The 21,247-nt window shown below is 32.9% G+C and overlaps 2 protein-coding genes across 2 annotated transcripts in view; both read left to right on the top strand.

The window, feature by feature from the left end:
• The window catches only part of LOC129801718 (rhodanese domain-containing protein CG4456), an 887,636-nt gene that overhangs the window by 585,433 nt on the left and 280,956 nt on the right, over positions 1-21,247 (top strand). The window lies entirely within an intron of this gene.
• Positions 1,743-21,212, top strand: LOC129801706 (endoplasmic reticulum junction formation protein lunapark-B). The gene is made up of 6 exons (XM_055846988.1): positions 1,743-1,822; positions 7,184-7,413; positions 7,500-7,632; positions 7,891-8,305; positions 14,654-14,854; positions 20,978-21,212. The coding sequence occupies exons 1-6, from the start codon at positions 1,796-1,798 to the stop codon at positions 21,124-21,126; spliced, it is 1,155 nt and encodes a 384-aa protein (XP_055702963.1). The 5' UTR covers positions 1,743-1,795; the 3' UTR covers positions 21,127-21,212.

Here is a 21,247-nt window from a genome sequence, read left to right as displayed (position 1 = left end):
AACGTAAGAAATAATTTAAACATACTAAAATTAGATAACAATAAAATTAAAGAAGTAAAAAGCGCTAAAATTTTAGGCTTAACAATTGATAATAGATTAAACTTTAAAATACATATAAAAACTGTGAAAGAAAACATCCCACAATATTTAAACATACTGAAATATTTTAGTAGTAAAAGAGCTGGAGTTGATCCCTACATTTTACTAAACATTTACAAGTCAATTATAAAACAAAGAATAGTGTACGGTGCAATAGCCTTCTATAATAACAATAGTTCAAACCAATACCATATACTGCAGACAATCAAAAACGAAGCCTTAAGAATAATATTGGGATATACTAAGTCAACCCCTATTACTACAATGTTAGCAGAAGCCGCAGAGTATCCAGTGGAATATGATTTAGAAAGAACAGTTGCCAAATTCCTTATTGGGAAACTAGCAGGGAATAGCAGGGAAGAAAAGGATAGCCTATTAAAAATTCCAAATTTTAAGCAGATTGCTGAGCACAACAAAAATATCCTGGAAACAGCAGTGGTCAAATACCCCACTAACCCACCTAAGAACCTGCACATATATGACAATATCAAAGGATTGGAAAAGATGAAAAAAGTACAAACTTCAAATGTGATTCTCAAAACCATAAGCCTAGAAACAATTAAAAAATTTGCGGATCACTTTGTTATATATACAGATGGATCTGATGATGGGGAAAACAGAGGTATAGGCATCATAATGCAAGATACAGGAGAAGAAATCAGCAAGAAAATTGAGGAGGAAATCTCCATTTGTACGGTGGAGACGATAGCCATCTTCCTGGCTATTAAATTTGCAATATCCATGGGAAAAGAAAAAATAGTGATATTTACTGATTCTCAAAGTGCGGCATTATCACTTCAGAATAAAAATAATACAAAATACTATGATACTCTGATTCACAAATTAGTAGATAACCATCCGGACAAACAAATCACAATTCAATGGATACCTGGTCACACAGGTATCATAGGAAATGAAAAAGCGGATGCAGCTGCCAGACGCGGGACAACGACAGATGCTGAAAAGATTAAAGTAACAATTCCAAAAGAAGAGAATATCAAGATAACTGAGAAAAGAATTTATAAAAAGTGGTGCCAAAAATTCAAGGAAATAACTAATGAAAAAGGAAAGTTTTACAGGGAAATTGTTGGGGAAGTTCCAAATAAAAAGCCATGGTTCAAGGGACAAAAGTTAAGTGCAGGAAAAATTAAAGTATTTAACCGCATTAGGAGTAACCATACATATAGTAAAAAGTTCTTGAAATTAATGAAACGTATTGAAAATGAAAATTGCGAGAAATGTAATGAACCAGAAGATGCGGAACATATAATAATTAAGTGCAGGGAGCATCATACAGAAAGAATTAAGTACGAGTTTTCTAAAATACAAAACTATAAAACAATTTGCAAAAATACTTCAGTTAAAAATATCAGTGAAATAACAAAATTCTTAAAAACAGTGAAGAAAGATATTTAAAATAGTATACTATAAAAAAAAAAAAAAAAATAAATAAATAAATAAATAAATAAAAATAGATAAAAAAAAAAAGTTATAAATAAAATGACCGTTAAAAAAAAAAAAATATAAAACACAAATTTAAACCAGAAGTGAAGTGAAAAGTGAAAGACGCAAACTTCAGGCTGTGTGGATGTTGACAGAACGTCCGGCCTAAAAAATTAAAAAGAAGAAGAAGAAGAAGAAGAGTGTTCATACATCCTTTCCCAATTGAATTTACTGTCGTCTGGGTTGCACAACAATGGGGATAATAATATCAAAATTTCGTGTAAGTTTTTTGCTTTATGTTTTCCTAGATGACAATATATTTTTTTTGATATTTTTTGTGTAAATTTATTTTTATTACGTGTCCTATGATGTTACAATCTTATGATATATAACGAGCGCATTTTGTTGTATATTTTTGTGAGAGGAGCATGTCCAGAAAATGAAAAAGCAAGCCAACAAGTGGATTTATAAATAGACATGATTTGGCGGCTTTTTGTGCTATTTCTTGTGATTTTCTTGAGATTTTCCGGTAGTTTTCTGTCCTTGGGGGCAAAATAAATCCGAAAGGTGAAATAAAGTAATTCCCGGACGGGAAGTCTGCACGAAATATAGCCATACCCGAAGTGAAGGCTTTTGGTAGAACTTCCACCTGGACAATGCTGGAAGTTCAAGGCTAAACAATCATAGTCTTTTCCTACACATTCCTTTATTATCTGTTATCAGTCAGTGTCCGAGGGACTCAGTTAGACAGATAAAATTCCCACAGTCGATGTACAATTGCCGATCGATTGTGCAGTGGATGAGAAAGTCTAGGGGAGTTACTCTTTATCAGAGTACCAAAAGAAGATCAAGATGAAGTCAAGTTGGAAATTGAATCAAGAAGCGCACTGAAGAAAAAGATGAGATTTCTGGATGAAGTAGATGAGACGCACAAAGTGCCATGGGCAACAATGTGGAAGGAGAAAGTGGCAAATAGAATACTCAGCATTGCTAATGACGATCAAGAAATTAACTTTTGACTATTTTTAGCTCGCCCATAAATTAGCGATCGTGTTTTGCACTTTCTGTGGGTTTTATCGTTGTCTTTCTGTGTGATTTTGATTGGAAAATGTAGGTTTGTGAAGCTAAGAAAGGAGTAATATTGTTCTCAGTGGAAGGCTTCTGACCTATAAATTATAATCCTTAACACTGGAGGATTTGAAATAGGGTTTATGACTAATACAATCATAAACGGATTAACTTTTGTGGTAATCCGGAGTTTTCCTTGTATTGTTTTTTTTTTAGAAAAGGGGATAATGTTCAACGCACAATAAATTTTGTTTGTAAATATGTTTTCAAAATTTCCTATGAGAGTAAGCGAGGTGACTAGATGTAGGTTTCATTCACTCTCATTGAAAATTCAATAACATGTTTACAAAACAAAAGTTATTGTGCGCTGGTCATAACAAGAAAATGTAATGCGAAAGCGTTTTTTTTTTAACTATTCTCACTATTACACCATTACACGTCAATTACCCTAATTAAAAATAACATTTACGTAAAAGATATTTAAATAACTTTAAAAAGTCTAAATTAAAAAAAAAGAATATACTTTATGCTGTTTCTTATTTAATTCTAATGAGTTCTAATTCCTAAAATGATGTAATAATTATCATATAATTTGTATAATTTATTTACAAAATAAAATTTGAAGTAAGAGACAGAAAATTTAAATGATGTCATTAAAATAATCCATAATGACGTTCAAAATCTTAACTCAATGATCAGCAGAAAGTAAAAAATAGTTGAATTATTAAAGTATAATATGCTCCTGGTTTTTGCGTTTTTGCGTTTAGGGTAGAGAGGGTAAGGAGTAGAGGGATTATGCATATTTTCAGCACCGGAAAAACAGCCGCGCGAAATAGTATAATGTCCAGCGCACAATAACTTTTGTTTTGTAAACATGTTTTTGACATTTCAATGAGAGTGAATGAAATCTTGATCTAATTATCTCGCTCACTCACATAGGAAATTTTAAAAACATGTTTACAAACAAAAGTTATTGTGCATTGGGCATAATGCCAACGCACAATAACTTGTGTTATGTAAATAAATATGTTTTTAGAATATCCTATGAGGTTGAACGAGATGACTAGATCTAGGTCTCATTCAACCAAAAGCTATTCTCTTTATTTTTTTTTAACAAGCTGGTATTTTTAATTCATCAAAAGCTTTTATGCGTTGAGTATTATGCATCTAGAAAGCTTGCATACGTGTTTAGGAGATTTCTTTCGAATAGTTTTTATTGTACACAAACTCTATAATACTCAATACACAATAAATTTTATTTTGTAAAAATGTTTTTGATATTTCAGTAACAGTGGGTGAGATATAAATCTAGTCATCTCGCTCACTCTCATAGAGAATTTTAAAAACATGTATACAAACAAAAATTATTGTGCGTTGGGCATAATACTTAAAACTTAAAGGGTAAGTATTTTCTGGTATTTCTAAAATGATATTACAATTTACCTCCCAATACGCAAAAGTTAAAGCATGTATCAGGCGGTGTGATTACGAAATAAGTAAGGAGAACCTGAAGCAACATATCACTAAAGAATTACTCTATTTTTTAAACACTTAAAAATTTTTATTAACATATTCTTGTTAAAAATTGAGTGCTCAACAATTTTGCTGAAGACCATTCTCCTCTATGTCGAAGAAAATATTCCAGCAGCGAAATTTTCTTTAGCCCCAAAATTCAACGCACAATCGAATTTTTATGCATTCCGAGTTGCTAGCGTCTCGAGTTGCACGCATTTCAAGGTCACCTGTAAAGAATTTCAGCTACCATAAGCTTATCTGGGCTTATTACTACTGGGCATTTCCTATTTTAAATAGACTGAGGGCGAAAGGCCAACAAAGGAAAAAAAACCTTGAAATTGTTTAATAAACATTTGAGATAGAGTCCGGATCACATGGATATAGTAAGTGTCGAGATACAGTTGGTTGGAGTAGGGACGGATGGGACCCATCGTTAGAAAGATCTCGATCTCAGATACATATACTAGAATTTCATCGAAATCCGTTCATAAACACCAAAGAGTCAGTCCGGTCAAGACATTTTTGATCATAGGTCAAGTGAGGCAACATTGAAGGAGTGCGATCCACCGCTGGAAATTTCTCGACCTCAGCTACACATACTAAAATTAAAGAAAAGTATCGTCTAGTTTTCCGAAATAATTTGACATCGGAATTTCGAAAATTGATTTTTCTATTAATCGGACCTTCGAAATCGGATGAAGTCGGGTGTCAGAAGGGTTGTTACAGTAGACTCTCACTCAATCGGCTCTTTTTCAATCGGGCACAAAATTTTATTGGCAATTTTCACGTTTAGTTATGAAGCAAATTTGCTCAAATTCGCTTTAGTTCTTTCCACTTTATCGTGATTCTTTGCAATTGAACGCTTTTTGTGGAACTTACAAAGGCTTTGACGCCCAAATCTATCGATAATTCGGATGACATTTTGCCCCATATGCGCAATTGAGAGAGAGTCTACTGTAGTACACTCTACGAGAGCTTTCCAAAATGCTATTTTTCTCAAATTTTGACATTAAAAATCGGAGATATGTATCATTTGAAAATTCAATTTTTGAGAGGTCTTATGGCTTCTACACACTAGTTAAATTTATGTCCATATTGAAGCAAATTGCCTACGCTTGTGTAGGAAAAACTCTTCAATATGGACATAAATGGCTCTAGTGTGTAGAGGCCATTAGGCCCGGCTATAACATAATAAAATTTGAGATCGATCGATGCCATAATGGCTGACGTATTGAGAAAACCAAAAAACCAAAATAGCGGAAGGGGAAGGAGTGGGCGGTGTGGATATGACATCACCTACTTCTAGCTGTTCTCTGTCCAGAAGTTCTTATACAACGAACCCTACGGACAGACGGTACGGACCGTTCACGAAAATCGATTTTTAGCGCATATAATATTCCTGATCTATGAGGGTCAAAACGTGTAAATCCAAAATTTGGGTCCGATTTGATGATGTCGGATTTCACCTAGTACCACAAAAAGGTGAGATCGTAAAGAATCTCAGCTAAAAATTTCTTATCAAAATTAATGCCAATTGGATATTTCTCTTAAGAGAAATTTATGTAAGTTTTCTATATTTTTGTAGGAAAAACTCTTCAGTATGGACATAAATTTTATCGGTATGTAGAGACCGTAAGGCAAGTGCATCGGGTAAACATCACTTACAAGTGCAGATATATTTTAAATTTTAAACGGAGTGGTAATTTTTGATAAAAGATTTTCAGTTTTTTTTTCATTTTTCCGTGTAGGGGGAGGTAAGGCTACTTTGAGCTGTGGGGCTAAATTGTTATACGACATTTTCGCTTATTTCTAAATGAAGCTGATCCTCATAATTATTTTATTTAGATCCACAATTATTTTGTCCATCCAAATTACAACATGTTAAAACCCAGTTTCTATTAAAAATATGTAAAAAAAATCCTATAACAATGTAACCCCACAGCTCAAAGTAGCCCCACCTCCTTCTATTTTCATCTCCATTTGTCTTTTAGTTTTAGCTCCCCCCCTTTCCCAGGCGGCTATCGTCGTGTTAGCGTTTATACGAGCACAAAAATGAAACAGGAAAAAAACCACTTCCGAGCCAAAGGCTTTTTGGAAAGTGGATGTTTTAAAAGCAATAAAAAAACTGTATTAATGACCACCAAAAATTTTTGACCAAAACATATTTGAAAAATCCTAAAACAGAACAGATTCTTGCTCAGCGAGCGGGTCCAAAATTTGCTGAAAATACTCAGCATGTAATTTTGGAAAATAGATTAAAATTGATATAGATAGATAGAGTGATATAGATAGATAGATAGATTTATTTCCTGTTAAACCATCTGCGGCTGCCGCCGACTTCACAACCGACCTCAATGGGCAAGACGGCAAAAAATCCCGAATAACTGGTCGTACATGTCATTGTTATTATTTTCACGATTCATGATCAATTTATATTACATGAACATGTTTTGAGGAGCTTTGCAGATGGAAAGAGATGAGTCTCAGCATGGTCTCCTGGGAGGAGTATGTATTTGCTGAGGTTGGGGGTAGAAAAGGGTGATGGGGAAATCTTCTCCTGTAAAATAATCTGTAAATAAAAAAAAATGTAAAATATCTCCTGTAAAATAAATTCTTTAAAAAACAGAACTCAACATTACAATATTTTTACACATTCTTTGTTCGAAATCACTTAAATTCGAAGCATTAGATGCCGATTTTTTGAAATTTCCTTATATTTTTGGGATTTTAAGGTATTTACAAATATGTCATATATCTTAAGATGGTTTAAGCAAGGAATTATATAATGAATAAAATTTTACAAAAAATCACTAAAAATATATATTATATATAAATTAAATCGTACTTGTATTAAATTGTCGCTTATATCAGAAACTCTCTAACTACTTTTCAAAAGAATATTTTATCAATTCTTTTTTTTGTGGAAACTGAATTTTGTATGCGATATTTTGCATTTTTTTTGTATAAAAAGCTACAAAATCTCAAACTATTTTTGTTGATTAGAAAATCTTTCATTTCTTTCTTGCAATTTGATTTTTATTGCATTTTCTTATTGCAGAAAAAGGAATCGTCCTTTCAAGTGTTGGAGAAACTTGAGAAGAAAATTTGCGAAATTGAGAGTTATTCCGTGGAGACGCAGAAGCGACAGAAGAGATTTGTGGGAAATTTTATTGTAGGCTCATTGGGTGTATTTATCATCTGTTTCGGCGTATTTTACTTCTTTTTTTTCCCTCCAACATGGACTGAGAGGATTTTATACAGTTGGCCTCTCCTCTGTTTTCCCGTTCTGTAAGTTTTTTATTGTGTTTCATTTTTTTTTATTGAGAGATTTATATTTAAAATTTGAAATGGATTTCCTTGTTTTTTTTTTGCAGAATCTTCGCTGTGAGATGGATCCTTAATTTTTACTTTGATAGGCAACTCAACAAGAAGTCCAACGAACTCTTTTCATTGCGTGACAAAAAGAGAGAGACACTTGAGAATGTAATGAACAATGAACCCTACAAAGTGAGTCAGAAATCACGGTGCAATGGTTTGCTAATTTTATTATTTACTCAAAAGACATCCCCCTTTCTCTTGCGTTTTTTTTATTACCTCACTAATTAGTTTATTTTATGAACATCTTTCTGTTTTATTCATTTCTTTTCACTTGTTACTTTTTTGTTGGTTTATTCAATATTTATTTGTTTTAATTTTTTTTTCTTTGAGAGAGAATTATGATCCATGTTCAATCATAAAATGATTTGTGTATATTTCTTTTTACAGGTCGCTCTTCAAATCTTGGAGAGATTCAGTGACAAGAGCATTCCACTGAAAAGTAAAAAGAGTCCTGCCACTACTCCAAGCGCTTCTCCCGCCACGCCAGATAGTAGGTGGGTGCTGAGGCAGCAGGAAACGCCACAGGTCCGCAATGTGAACTACGTCAGTCCTTATCGGCCTCAGTTAGGCAATCCGGCTGCCAATTTGTCTACTACGCCTCTTCGGCCGGTGAGGACTCCAGCTACAGCGACGCCTGTATCAAGAACAGGTCCTCAGACGCCAGTTCCTACGCGTCCTCTGACCTTCCCACTGATCGATTGGCAGAAGCGGGGAGTTGTTGAACGCATGGTGGACTACTTGGTCGGGGATGGACCTTCGATGCGCTACGCAATGATTTGCAAGTTCTGCTTTAGGCACAATGGTAAGTTAATTTTTTAATTTTATTTTTTTTAATGAAATGTCAAAGTGCTTAGTATACAAAAAGGTTGATAAAACCAATTAAATCCTTTAAAAATGTAAATATTGTTTTATAATCAAAGTTGGTCTTAACCGTAAGCATAGATATTTTTTAACATTAAAAGAAACTATTTAATTTTTGTTTTACAAAAAAAACATAGAATATCATATCGTGATAAACGGTTAATTTTATTCCTGTTTCGTTTTATTTATAATACGTAAGACCTTTCTAATGACTATCAATAGTAAAAAAAGAATAATGTTTATAAAAAAGAACAATAAAACAGTTAATGTTCAATGTGATTTTTTACAATTTTAATTTAGATAATTAAATTTCAAGTCAAGTAAACAATTATACTATTTCTTATTTTATTAGTTTATTAGCAAGATCATTACTATAATTTAACTTCAATATTTGCTTACAATTCTATTAACTATTTGTTTTTTCTTCTTTTATTATTTTCGTAAAAATTATAAATTGTTCAATTAATAGATTTTAGTAACCATTTGGCGCATTTATGACAAATTATAATCATTCTAATTGTATCCAAAGATTTATAGCAGTATTCTCAATTCATTTGTAAAATGCTATTTCAAACATTTCAAATTAAGAATTTTTGTATAAATCATGATTTATTGCAACGATAAAAGAATTTACAAAGAAGCTTGTTATTTTCTTCTAATTGCAATAAAAAGTGTTTACGACTCTTTTATGTTTGTACTTCAAGAGAGAGGAAATTTCTAATGAATTATATTTTGACAGAATATTGCTATTCTGACGTTTTGTTTAAAAAAAAATTGTCTTGCATTTTCTTTGGTTTTTTATCTGTTGCCAGTATGGAGAATGAACTGTTTGAGATATCAACGTTCGATCGACTTTCCCTAACTCAATGCTTTCACCTTCAAATACATTTCATTGGCATAATAACACTTACTGCTATCAAGATGAAAATTTAAGAACCAGTGATAAGCCCAGATAAGCTTATGGTCGTTGAGATTCTTTACGATGACCTCGAAATACGTTCAACTCTGGGTGTCGTATGGGTGAAAATTCGATTTCGAGTTGAAATTTGGGGATAAAAAATCGTGTTGCGCAATGTGTTTTCGGTGGCCGAAACGGATAAAATTAGCTTGACGCGATTTTTTTTTACCCCTGAAATTCAACTCAAAAACGAATTTTCAGGTATTATTATTTATTTAAATAAACCACGAGCAGTCGATTTTTTATGTCGCGTGCTTCAATGCGGTCTACCTGGCTATCTGGCTGAGGTGCAGCGTCCCCAGGTCGGGGAGCCGGTATTCTTCATTGCTCACTCTTTGTCATGGGGGTGATTCTCTGGAATGAGCTACCGAGAGAGAAGAAGTAGCGGCTCATTCGATCCTTCCTGTCGTCTTGACTACTTGTCTTTTGCTTTTTTTTTTCTTTTTGCTTTGTATTTACTTTCAATATTGTACAGTCTATTCTTCCGGGCTTTTGGTTGGCTCAGACGGCATATACAACCTGCGAAGGAACATTTCCACCGTTTGGCTCTGGAGGTTGGTCACCAACGCTAAGACGGCGGTGGACGCTAACCCTATCTTAAATCAATTATAACTTCTTTGTACTTTCAAGAGAACTTTTCTCAATAGCACTCATTTTATTAATAATAATAATTAATAATACTAATAATAATCAATACCAATAGGGTCCCCGCCCTTCTTACATGATTTGAAAAAGAAAGATAAAAAAAGAAAAGAAAATACAAAATTAAAAAATTAGAACAAAGAAGAAAAAAACAAATTTAAGCTGATCCAGCTTTGTAGAATCGTACGTACGGTACAATTGCAAGCACTCCAAGGTATCCTGAAAGAATGTCAGCTATCAGAAGCTTATCTCGGCATATAACTGGTCATTTTTTTTATTCTAAATAGTTTGAGTACAGAAGACTAACAAAAGAAAAAAAAATTAAAATCACCTAATAAACAGGTTACGGTACAGTAGAGTGGAGTTAGGGCGCATGCGATCCACTTTTAGAAAGGTCTCAGAAAGAGCTTAAAAAGACCTTAGCAACAACGGCTACAACTTACTGAAAGTTAAAGAAAAAGCATCGTCTGGTTTTCGAAATATTTTTGACATCAAATTTTTGAAAATCGATTTTTCGATTAATTGAATTTTCAATTAAATCATACAGGGTTGGGATTTTCAGAGGGTTGTAGATTTCACTAGAGCTTTCCAAATCGCAAAAGATTTCTTTTTTTTTTAATTCTGACAATTAGAAACGGAGATATTTCTATTTTAAAATTAAACTTTCGATCGCTTCTAGTTCGGGTCAGAGGTTTCGAGAGGGTTTAAGTTTTTCTTTTATCGAAAGCTTTTAGGCCCAGCTATAACATACTAAAATTTGAGATCGATCGATGCCATAGGGCTCGTGTCATTGAAAATTTAAAATTTGTTGTGTTTCAAAATGATGGAAAGGCGGGGAGGGTGGATCTGAGATCACCTACTTCTAGCCACCTGATGGGACTGAACGAGACGTCCACGAAAAATTGATTTTGGCGTATATGATATTCGTGATCTATGAGTGTTAAAACGTGTAAAATTCAAAATTGATGACTGATCTGACGAGGTCACATTTCACCTCGGACCACAAAAGCTGAGATTTTATAAGACATTTGTAAGCCCTGATGGGGCTCACCTAAATAAAATTACAGACTTAGAAGAAAACTGGGGAACTGAAGGTGTCACCCATTTTTCAACTTCCTCGAAGTGAACTGTCAACGGCGACTAATGCTTACTCACTCAAGTAGTAGTGGTAATTGCCAGTGGTAAGTCGGCAGTAGCCGTAACCAGGCATTAATTGAGGAGAAATATATTGAATTGAATTGAATTGAATTGCCATAAGCAACAAGAGTACCATATAATAACCTTCAGCACCCACCTAGGGATGATGTGTTGGGTGTGTCATAGGAATGAATTATTAGGATTGGTGGGTTTGGCTGTCGACTGGGTTAACAACTGTCGAATGGGCCGTACGCTCTACACCTTTTTCTTACAATAGGGCATAGTGGGGCTACTTTGAGCTATTTAGCTACATTGATATATTATTTTTTACCTATTTCTAATGCAGCTGGTCCTTACAATTATTTTATTTAGATCCAGAATTGTTTTCTCTATCTAAATAATAATAATAATAATACTGACATAGCATTTAATAGAGCTAGAGGAACTAGACCTTCCTGCAAGGATTTACTATTGACATGCATTTATTATTTCTTTTTATACGGTATGAGCGAGGTTGTCAGTCTTATGCTCCGTGGAATAAAGCGCAGAAAGTATACTGGATGCAATCCAAACGTTTAACGCCTGAATAATTCTTAGTGACCTAATGGGGATTCCAACAAGAACTCTACCACTTGACCCATTAAGTGAACTCAATCGGAGATATAGTCCTATAAAAATTACAACATGTTCAAACCCAGCTTTCTTTAAAACTATGCGAAAAAATCGTATAACAATGTAGCCCGACAGCTCAAATTACTCCTCTCTCCCCCTACAGATGAACGATAATTTTTCCTCTAATGAAATATATTATGTATGAGTTGCAGTTTCTAGTCGCAAAAGGGTTTTGCTTATAAAAAACATTGGGAATAAATTAAAAAATAAATAAATCATTCATCAATGCGGTATATAATTTGAAAATTTGTCATTTTTGATAGTTGGAGATTTCCAAAAAAATATTCTAGATTCTTGTGATCTTCTACTTAACGAATTACGTACAAACATTAGAAAGAAATAACTTTATATTCAAGAACAATTATTTTCTCTATGGATCACGGGTGACTCAATCGTCCTTAAAGGGCTAAAATAGGTAAGAGATCAGGGTCACTCATTCGATTTCATAGAGGGTTCCTTACAACATTTGATTTACTTAAGTTTCTCGAATATTTCTCGGGTGCCCAGTTTGGATATTTTTCAAAATTCTGGCGTTATTGGGTGCATTGCTGAGTAAACAGAGAGATTATTAAAACTCTGTATATACGTTCTTCGGATATTTTTTTTTTCATCCACTGTTTATGAGATTTTATTCTCAAAAACCTTATCCCAAATGAGGTTTTGGCTAAAAAGCAATATTAATTGTTTAAAAATCTTTCTTGCACCCTACAGTGACAATCCGTTGCACTAGTTCCTGGATAACGCTATCAGTCAAAGAATGTGTTTTTCCGGTCAGTTTTCATTCGCTTGAAATTGAAATAGTCATTATAGATTGAAACTGTTGGGGCCATTAGTGAATCAACAATCAACCGGCAATTGAATTCTTATCGGTAATTAATTAATACTAATTTTGGCAAGATATTAGCTTATTATTCCAATAAAGTTAGTCGGTTATAGTTATGTTTCAAACTCTAAATAAGAAAATAAAATTTGCTTGAATTCAAAATTGTAATAGTTTTATATCCTTTAATATTTCTCTCAAAGAAAATAGCGTAAATGATTTTTTAAGTTGTTTTTAACCTATGAATTTAATATATAATACATAACATAATACATAAAGAAAATAAGTTTTCCTGACTACCTAAAGTTATTGTTTTCTTATGTTTGTACATGATTGAAAATTAGAAGCTTGAAGGAATCTAGGATATTTTTTGGAAGTCTCCAGCTATTTGCTATACCTATAGAAAGTTTTTAAGTTAAAAAATTATGAATTTTTAATTGTCATATTGAAAATTGATTTTAATTATTTTTTATAGGGGAGACCGGGGAGGTTTGGGACACTTTTTCACGTTTTGACTTTGAGACACTATTACAAAAAATCATGATAGTGTATCATAATTTTATGCGGTATATAGGATACTTATGGGTATTTACTTTATAAAAAATACTCGATAGAACTTTGAAAACGGCTGAGTTTTCTTGGAGAAGATAAAACATTTAACTTGACGCTTTGTCTCAAACCTCCCCGATTTGGGGCAGTATGGGACGCAAAAGAGGATGTTTGGGACGCATTTTTTCTCGCATAATTTGCATTATTGGAGCACGTTAATTAATTTTAAATACTAGATTAAAAATATTTCTGATAGAAATAAAAATGTTTCATCTTTTATTTACACTTATAAATTATTATCATTTTTATTTGTACAGTAGAGTCATTTATTGTCAATCAATTATTTATGGTATTTTCTTCTTATTTTCCATCTACTTTTCTTTTCTTTTTTTTATTCTAAATATTGCAATCATGATTATTAAATTCCTCAGGCGAGTAGATTTTCTTGAAACTCTTAGTTTTGAACTCATGGACGGATTCCTGTTTGATTTTATGACAACTGCATGGTACATGCTTTTCCCTTATTTCTCTGAATAAGCTCTCGCCTTGCCTTATCTCGAGAACTTTTGAGAATTGTAGAGGATATTGTTCGAGAAATTTTCGAGAAAATAGTTTTTAACGAGATTGGGCTAAGATCGAAGCCCCTCTGAGAAGAAATTATTGATTCCCAAGACATTGATGGTTTAATTGTCCCTGTAGTTAGAAAAATCTGCTCCACTGGTAAAGTTTGCACAAGAGGGAGATTTTCAGTAGAAACTGGGCATTATTCTTCATTTTGACAATAAACAATTGCACACCACCTACAATCTTGTCGAAAATCAACTTCACGCGGGTAGTTTTGGTATTTAAAACCTTTATGTAAAAAACTAAAGCGTATAATCTCTTGAAACTTTTATAAAAATTTGTTCCCAGATTACACTGCTACCTAATGAGATAAAAAAGTTTTGATTATATATCGCTGATATAAAATACAAAAAGCAAAACTGAGAAATAAAAAAATACAATTTTTATCGATTTTTAAGAAAGTGTTCATAGAATTAAAACAATAAAACTGAGGATATCCATTCTTTTAGTCAAGGTACATCTCAATAATTGCCTATGATTGAGTAGTGGTTAAATCCGATTAATTAAAAAAAAATAATGAAAAAATCGCCTTGTCCCACACTACCCCTGTACCAATCCTCCCCGGTCTCCCCTACTTACAACTTTTCCTAAGCAAAACCGTTTTGGAAAAAGAAACTACTACTACTCAAACATAATTTTTTTATTATAGTGAAAATTATTAGAAAATTTTGGTCTATTTTTGTACCTATCATTCATAGAGACAAAAAATATACCAAATCAGACTGTGTTGGCTTTTCGAAGGTTTGATGTAAGACGTTTCACAAGTTTTGTTTATCGGTTTTATTTTTTAATTGTTGATTAAGGGAATTGGCTGTTTGTTATTATTTACAAATATAAGATTCTTGACACTTACCTGTTTTCCTTTTTTTTTAATTATCTTTCACAAGGTATGGCCCTGCAAGAAGAATTTGAATACTCAAATTTTGTCTGTGCTTACTGCAACCAAATGAATCCGGCACGGAAGTTGCGTCCGACGGCAACAAGTCTGGAGAGAAACGGCAGAAGTGGGGGTGTCGGGGTTCAAGCGAAAACAAGTGAGAAGACTGAGAGTTCAGAAGAAACACCATCAACAAAGTCATCGGATAATGGTGAGGAATATTAGGATTAGAAAATGCTTGAAATTTCTTTCACAGCTATCCGTTTTAGAAAAAAAAATCAACACAGAAATATTAGTGATTTATTCGCGCTTTGAGCTCTTTTGGTAGGCTAATTTATTGCTGATGCGTGTGGAGAGAGATATTCATAAATTTTGGCTTCATGTTTATTTTTCTCGCATGTGATTTCTTTTCCTTCTAATGTTTTCAAAAGAGTTTTTCAATCAACAAGTAACCATTTGTCCAGCCATTTAAATCCATTCTCATTGTTGAGATTCCTTCATATTTCTTGCTGTAGTGTGGTATATGTTATTTTTGATTTAGTGCGGCTTTTAGAGAAAGGAAAAAAGAAGAATAAATTTTGTAGCAAATTCAATTAAATATTTGAAATGATTCATTTCGATGAATCAATTTTGTTATTCACTGAAATACCACGTTTAATGTTTAATTGTTTTTTTGGTCATCGATTCATTATATTCCATCTCTAAAATCTCGCATTAGAATGCTGCTGTAGATGATTTGAAATAGTGCCTCAAAATTGTATTAATAGATTTTTGGGGGGAAAATTTTATGACCATTCTCTCGCATGATCATTTTCTTCTGAGAGGGGTTTTCCTCAAGAAAAAAAAACTCATCTAAAGTTGTGCACAACTCGAGAAGCCATAAAAGTGTTTAGAAAACGATAAAGCACTAAAGCAGTTCGTAAAGTGAAATATTAAAATACAAATTTTGACCTCATTTGACATGGAAAAATCAACTGAACTAAAATAACACTCACAGTTTTATGATAAGAAATTATGCTTTACAATTTTTAGTGCGGTGTTTTTGCTTAGATTTTCAGTTTTAGGAGGTTTACTTTTGGTGAAATTGATAGGTTCTCAGAAGAAATTTTATGATGGAATATGTTATTATAGAGTGAGCCATATGAACTAACAACAACTACCAAATTTCAATATCAACTTTTTTATTTGATGTGAAAATTATTAGTTTCAAAATATCTAAAATTATTTTTCCATCACTTTTACGATTTTCATGTGTATTTTTTTATTATTCCTTTTTCTTTGAGCAAATACTGTACATTTTTCTTAATCTAAAGACAAACTACTTCTATATAAAACAACTCAAGAAAAGTTGTTGCTAGTGCAGTTCAAACATAAGAGTGATTGGGGCAAAATTAGTCAACAAATGAAATTTTTCTTTGTATTTAATATGTGAAAAAAAAATTTTGAATCAAGCTGCTAAATATTTTAATGAATATGGAGTAGTTTACTCTCACTAATTAATTGTTATCTCAATATTCCTTTAAGGCTAACTAAACCTCTGTCTAATTTGACCCCGGTTCTCCATAACTTTAGGAAAAAAAACATATTGTTCTTTTTTAAGAGCATTAAGATCGCATACGACTTACATACTTACGATATAAGTCGAGGGACGGCTTAACGTAAACCGTCTCTCGGATTAAGCCGAAAAACGGCTTAGTTAATAGGAAACTAAGAGGAATTTATAATTTTTTTTTAATTTTATTGTGCTTACACTCGAGTCCTTTTCAAGTAATTATATGCTTTGCGTTTATGCGGCCACCGCCGTCTTAGCATTGATGACCAACCTCCAGAGTGAAAACGGTGGAAAACTCCTTCACAGGTTGTATATGCCAATCATTCACAGGATACATAGTTATAAATTTTTATATATATAACATAACAACAATCCCTAAACACCGTTATGCAAAATTTAAATACAGGACCTCGAGAGATAAGTAGCGACTTAAAATTTAAGTAATTTTGTGTTGTCGCTACTGAGTTCAGTAAGATTAAATTGTAAGATTAAGATTAAAATTAAAATTTAGAAAAACAGGAAAAAAAAGTAAATATAAAATATAAAAATTTAGTCTAATCATTATTTTGATTACAATTACGTTAAGCCGTCTCATATTGCCGTCTGATATTGCAAGGCTGTTCGTATTATCTGTATGGGGATGACAGATATACGTGGAGGGCGATCCCTTACACCCCTATTCAGGTTTTGAGCTCATGAATGAAAACTTGTTCAAAATAGAGCACTGGACGTCCACTAATCAACTTCTCTTGAACACAAATAAGTCGCCATACCCTCATAATTTCCAAAAGATCATTAACCCTCTAACGGGTAAGACCGCCTCCAGGCGGTCTTCACAAAAATCACATTTACAGCGACAATAAAGGTTTTATTTATTTAAAAGTGCTTTAGTGTGCTCGGTAATAGTCTTATAAACATCTCTTGAAAGTTTGAACTCATTTTGACTCTTCGTTTTGTTGCTATTCTCAGTTTTGTGTGACAGGTCAGAGAAAAAGCAACAAAAAATATTTGTGCAAAAAAACTCATTTCCAATTTCCATAAAAATACCGATTTAAAGTTATCTGACTAAAATAAATTTATTTTTTACTGAAAGATATGTCATTCTACTTTGCATATTTTATTTAAAAAATTTGAAAAAACTAATAATGTGAATTTTAGAAGCAAAAAGAGTTTCAAAAAAAATTTATATTTTCTCACCTAGCGCCTATACTAAAAGAGATAATGAAGAATGGATGGTTTTTTCGACTTTATTGGATCATAATTATCCTAGAAAACATTGTTTTAGAACTTTTTTTCGCATATTAAAGAAAACACCGTTAGAGGGTTAAAATTTTCATGATATCCCCTCTTCCTGCACGGAGAAATTGTTTCCATTAATAAATTATGAATTAAAATTTATGACTTTCGGTTTAATTACACGACCCCAAGAAGGATAAGCGGGTGGAAAAACTAACCACTCCTACACCTTCCGATGCTACCGGGATGCTACCGGTGAGACGATGCGCCGCAATAACTGTATAAGGGTATATCTGCACTCTAGGACCCCGTGATAACATTGGTCCGCAAAGGGACGTATTTGTTGAATACGACCTTCCATACTTCTTTCAAATGCGTACCCTTGTTTTTATTATTCGCCTCGTCGCGACTAAGTACCCCAAAATACTTGCCTTCTTTCTTGACAAGTGGGTTAGGCAAGGGTTCCGGAATTATTTGTGCCTTAGAGCGGAAAACATTATGATATGGTAGGCACTGTTTTTGTTAAATGAGTGCCTTTATACTACACACTTCCCGTCAGACTGAAGACTCTCGTTTGGGAATTCAAAGGCATTTCCAGACTGGGGTTTTCGCTAATCTTTTTGTCTCTCATTTTCTTCTTTCGAATTTAATATTGCCACAATTTTTCTTTTTCACATTTTTTCTTTATTTCCTGCCACACATTTGTAAGAGGCTTGTATCCTATTTGTTGTGGTATTTCAATAAACTTGAGCTTTAACTTAATATTCTTAAGCTAAATTACATCGTTATAATATAAAGCTTCCCTTTAGAATTAAGAGAAAAAAAGCCCCATTTCAAAGGTACTTCAATTCAAAGGTACTCACTTCTCTCTGTTTATACTTTTTTGTGATCCTTTTTACTGCTCGAACTCTACGGAGAGAGCAGTATATATAATCCCTCGATTTTTTCATCCCCCAAAATTTCCATCTTCCACCCCCGGAGACTACTTTTGTCACCAAATCTTCACGTTTCAGACGATTTCTGAGAAATGTCGATATGCTGTTTGTCCGTCTGTCCATCCGGCTATCGCCAGCTCTAGAGGCCAAACGGTTAGAGATAGAGACTTGGGACCTTTCGGGAGACCCCCCCCCCCATAAATCGACCCAAGGATCGTTAACATTTTCCTCATTTTCCCCCACCCATCCCCTTCCCCTCCACAACTAAGTTTTTTAGGGATTGCTCGAAAACACGTCGTGCGATTTTCTTCATTTTTGGATATGTTTTAGAGATTACCCAGGCGGATATCTTGTCCATATACGAAAATATCGTTAAATCATTCCTAATAACGATTTTTCAAGATCAAAAGTTAAAAAGACACTAGAGAGCGCATTTATTAAGCGAATGGGGTCATGTTTGGGCTCGTTGGAAAGGTCTTGGAATTTTCTACAAAACTGAACCGGTTTCAATCGGTGTTGAACCGGTATTGGACCGGTTCACAACCGATGACTAATTTTTATGCGAAAATTAATTCTATTACTTTTAAAACTGTTTTGGGGGATCATTTGAGTGATTTATGTAAATGATGCGAAAGTACTTTTGCGGTACAGCATCTAAGTCACAAGTTCGAGCATTTCGCAAAGCCAGGGACGCTTTGCCATTTGCCACCCCTTTTTTCTTTTCAATCATCTGAAACTGTAAGAAAATCTCAAAGTTCAAATTTGTATTCTGTTAAAAATTGCTCCATTATTGTACGCTTTTATAATAATTTGGGAATTTTTCTATTATTTTTTTTCATATTATATTTTAATATTAGAATGTAAAAAAAGCGCTGTCAACAAACAATCCGAAGAATAAAATAAGATTTCGTATGGAGGTAATCTTTCAACTTCTAAATGTCCCGTTCTAAACATCATTTGTTTGTCATTGTTAAGGGAAGATGGGGTAATTTGGAATTATGTCTATTTTTGGAATTTTGAGATTTTCTCAGATGGTCAAAGAGAAAAAGAGAACCACAAAGAAAAGACTTTACATTTGAGAGTACTTCCTTGTTTTTTTTTCCTTTTGCCATCTAAGAATGTCAGGAAAACTCAAAGTTCCAAATTAGACATGATTCCAAATTACCCCATCTTACTCTACGCTCTTCACAGAAACTTTGTAAAACTTAAAGTGCTTGATGTTCAAATAATTTATTAGTGTGATTTTATTACAAATTTTTGGAAAATTTTAACTTTGAGTTTGATATTAACCCATTAAGATGAGGCCATATGATACTATAAATACTGAACATGTAATGTTCATATTTTAAAATTTGTTTCTTAAGGATTAAAAGGTGATTAATAATATCTATGGATTACAGGGAACTTATCTGCGAAAAGAAAAATTTGAAAAAGTATATTTCCAATCATTTCTTTCACTTGTTTTCTCAAACATGCATTAGGCAACACATTATTGACACCCATTGTATAGAGTAAATATCTAATATGATGTTAAACTTTTTATGCCTAACTTTAAGCACGAACTTTGCACAACTTTCTGCAAAGCGAAAAAACAGCGACAAAGTGCATTTGTACGTCTCTTAGGCTATTTTTCCCACGTAAGTTAATTAACAATTGTAGTTTAGTTTCCGTTGTGCGATTGATGCGAATAAAATAATGGCAAAAAATCCATTACTTTTTACAAAATCACTAAAATTGCTTGTTTTTTTTATAATTTCCATTAAAAATTGTGCATTAAAATTTATGACTTTCGGTTTAATTATTTACGCGACTCCAATAGGGATAAGTGATTGAAAATGATGATGATGATATTTACTTACCAATTTTAAATTTACTTAATATTTTTGACAAATTATTGTCCAAATGAGTTTCGCCATGTAGAATAAATTGTGATCAACTAAACTAGTGACTGGTTTGACTTATCAGCTAACAGGAAATATTTGTTTTTTTTTTTGGATTTCAAATAAGCCAATTCAGAGAAATCTTGTCTACCGAAAAGTATGTCTTTTTTCAAAAAAAAACTCCAAAAATCAATGGCTGATTTTTTATTTTAATGAATATTTTAGAAAATATACTTTTAATGTTGTAATTATATATGCCTAAGAACTAGAATTAAATAAAATTTTTATTATAATGAAAAATGTTTAGAGAAAAGATGTTTTTTTTTAGTCTTAATCTACGTAACCCCTTAATTAGTGCCGCTTTATATATATATATATATTATAAATGAACCTCCGTGTGGTTAACTAAAATAAACTCCCATCCTTTAGTAGTTTTATATTTTTGCAAAATAATACACCAAACAAAAATTAAAGTATTTCAATCAGAAATATTCTCGTTGTTACGATTTATAACATCACTAACATTTCTTCTAAAACTTTGAAATAATATTTTGCTTTCTGTTCGATTCGTTGCACTTGTTCATGTTATCACAAGTCATTTAAACTTAATGAGCTTTTAAGCTAAGAGAGAATTAGCCAGTTCTGAAGTAAAAACAATCCTACTAACACTTATTTTGTTTAAGCTGTGAATCTTCAGGAAGTCACCGAATATTTTTTCCATCTTACTGCAGAAGACGACCCACTTTTCACACCGTGGAAGAGCCAAGAGGGTAGTCAGGACGAGAAAGGGGCAGAGGCTGGTGATGAGAAGGACAGCGAAGGTGGACCAAGTGTTTTAGCCGAGGGGGAAAAGGATGCTGAGGCGAAGAAAGTGGATTAACCTGGGGGCTTTAACAATGACACTCACCAAGTCAGTTTTACATTAAATTATGCTGAGAATAAATTTTTTGCGTTAACCAAAAGAAAGGTGTGCCTGCTTTTGGGCGAATGGCAATTTCAGG

Source organism: Phlebotomus papatasi, chromosome 2, assembly GCF_024763615.1.
Source record: "Phlebotomus papatasi isolate M1 chromosome 2, Ppap_2.1, whole genome shotgun sequence".
Lineage (NCBI taxonomy): Eukaryota > Metazoa > Arthropoda > Insecta > Diptera > Psychodidae > Phlebotomus > Phlebotomus papatasi.
The sequence above is the reverse complement of the archived record's forward strand: the minus strand, read 5'-3'. Positions and strand labels throughout refer to the sequence as shown.

Coding starts and splice junctions, on each gene's coding strand:
- LOC129801706 (XM_055846988.1), top strand. CDS start 1,796: ATGGGGATAATAATATCAAAATTTCGT. Junction 8,306..14,653: donor GTTCTGCTTTAGGCACAATG/GTAAGTTAATTT, acceptor ATCTTTCACAAG/GTATGGCCCTGCAAGAAGAA. Junction 14,855..20,977: donor AACAAAGTCATCGGATAATG/GTGAGGAATATT, acceptor ATCTTACTGCAG/AAGACGACCCACTTTTCACA.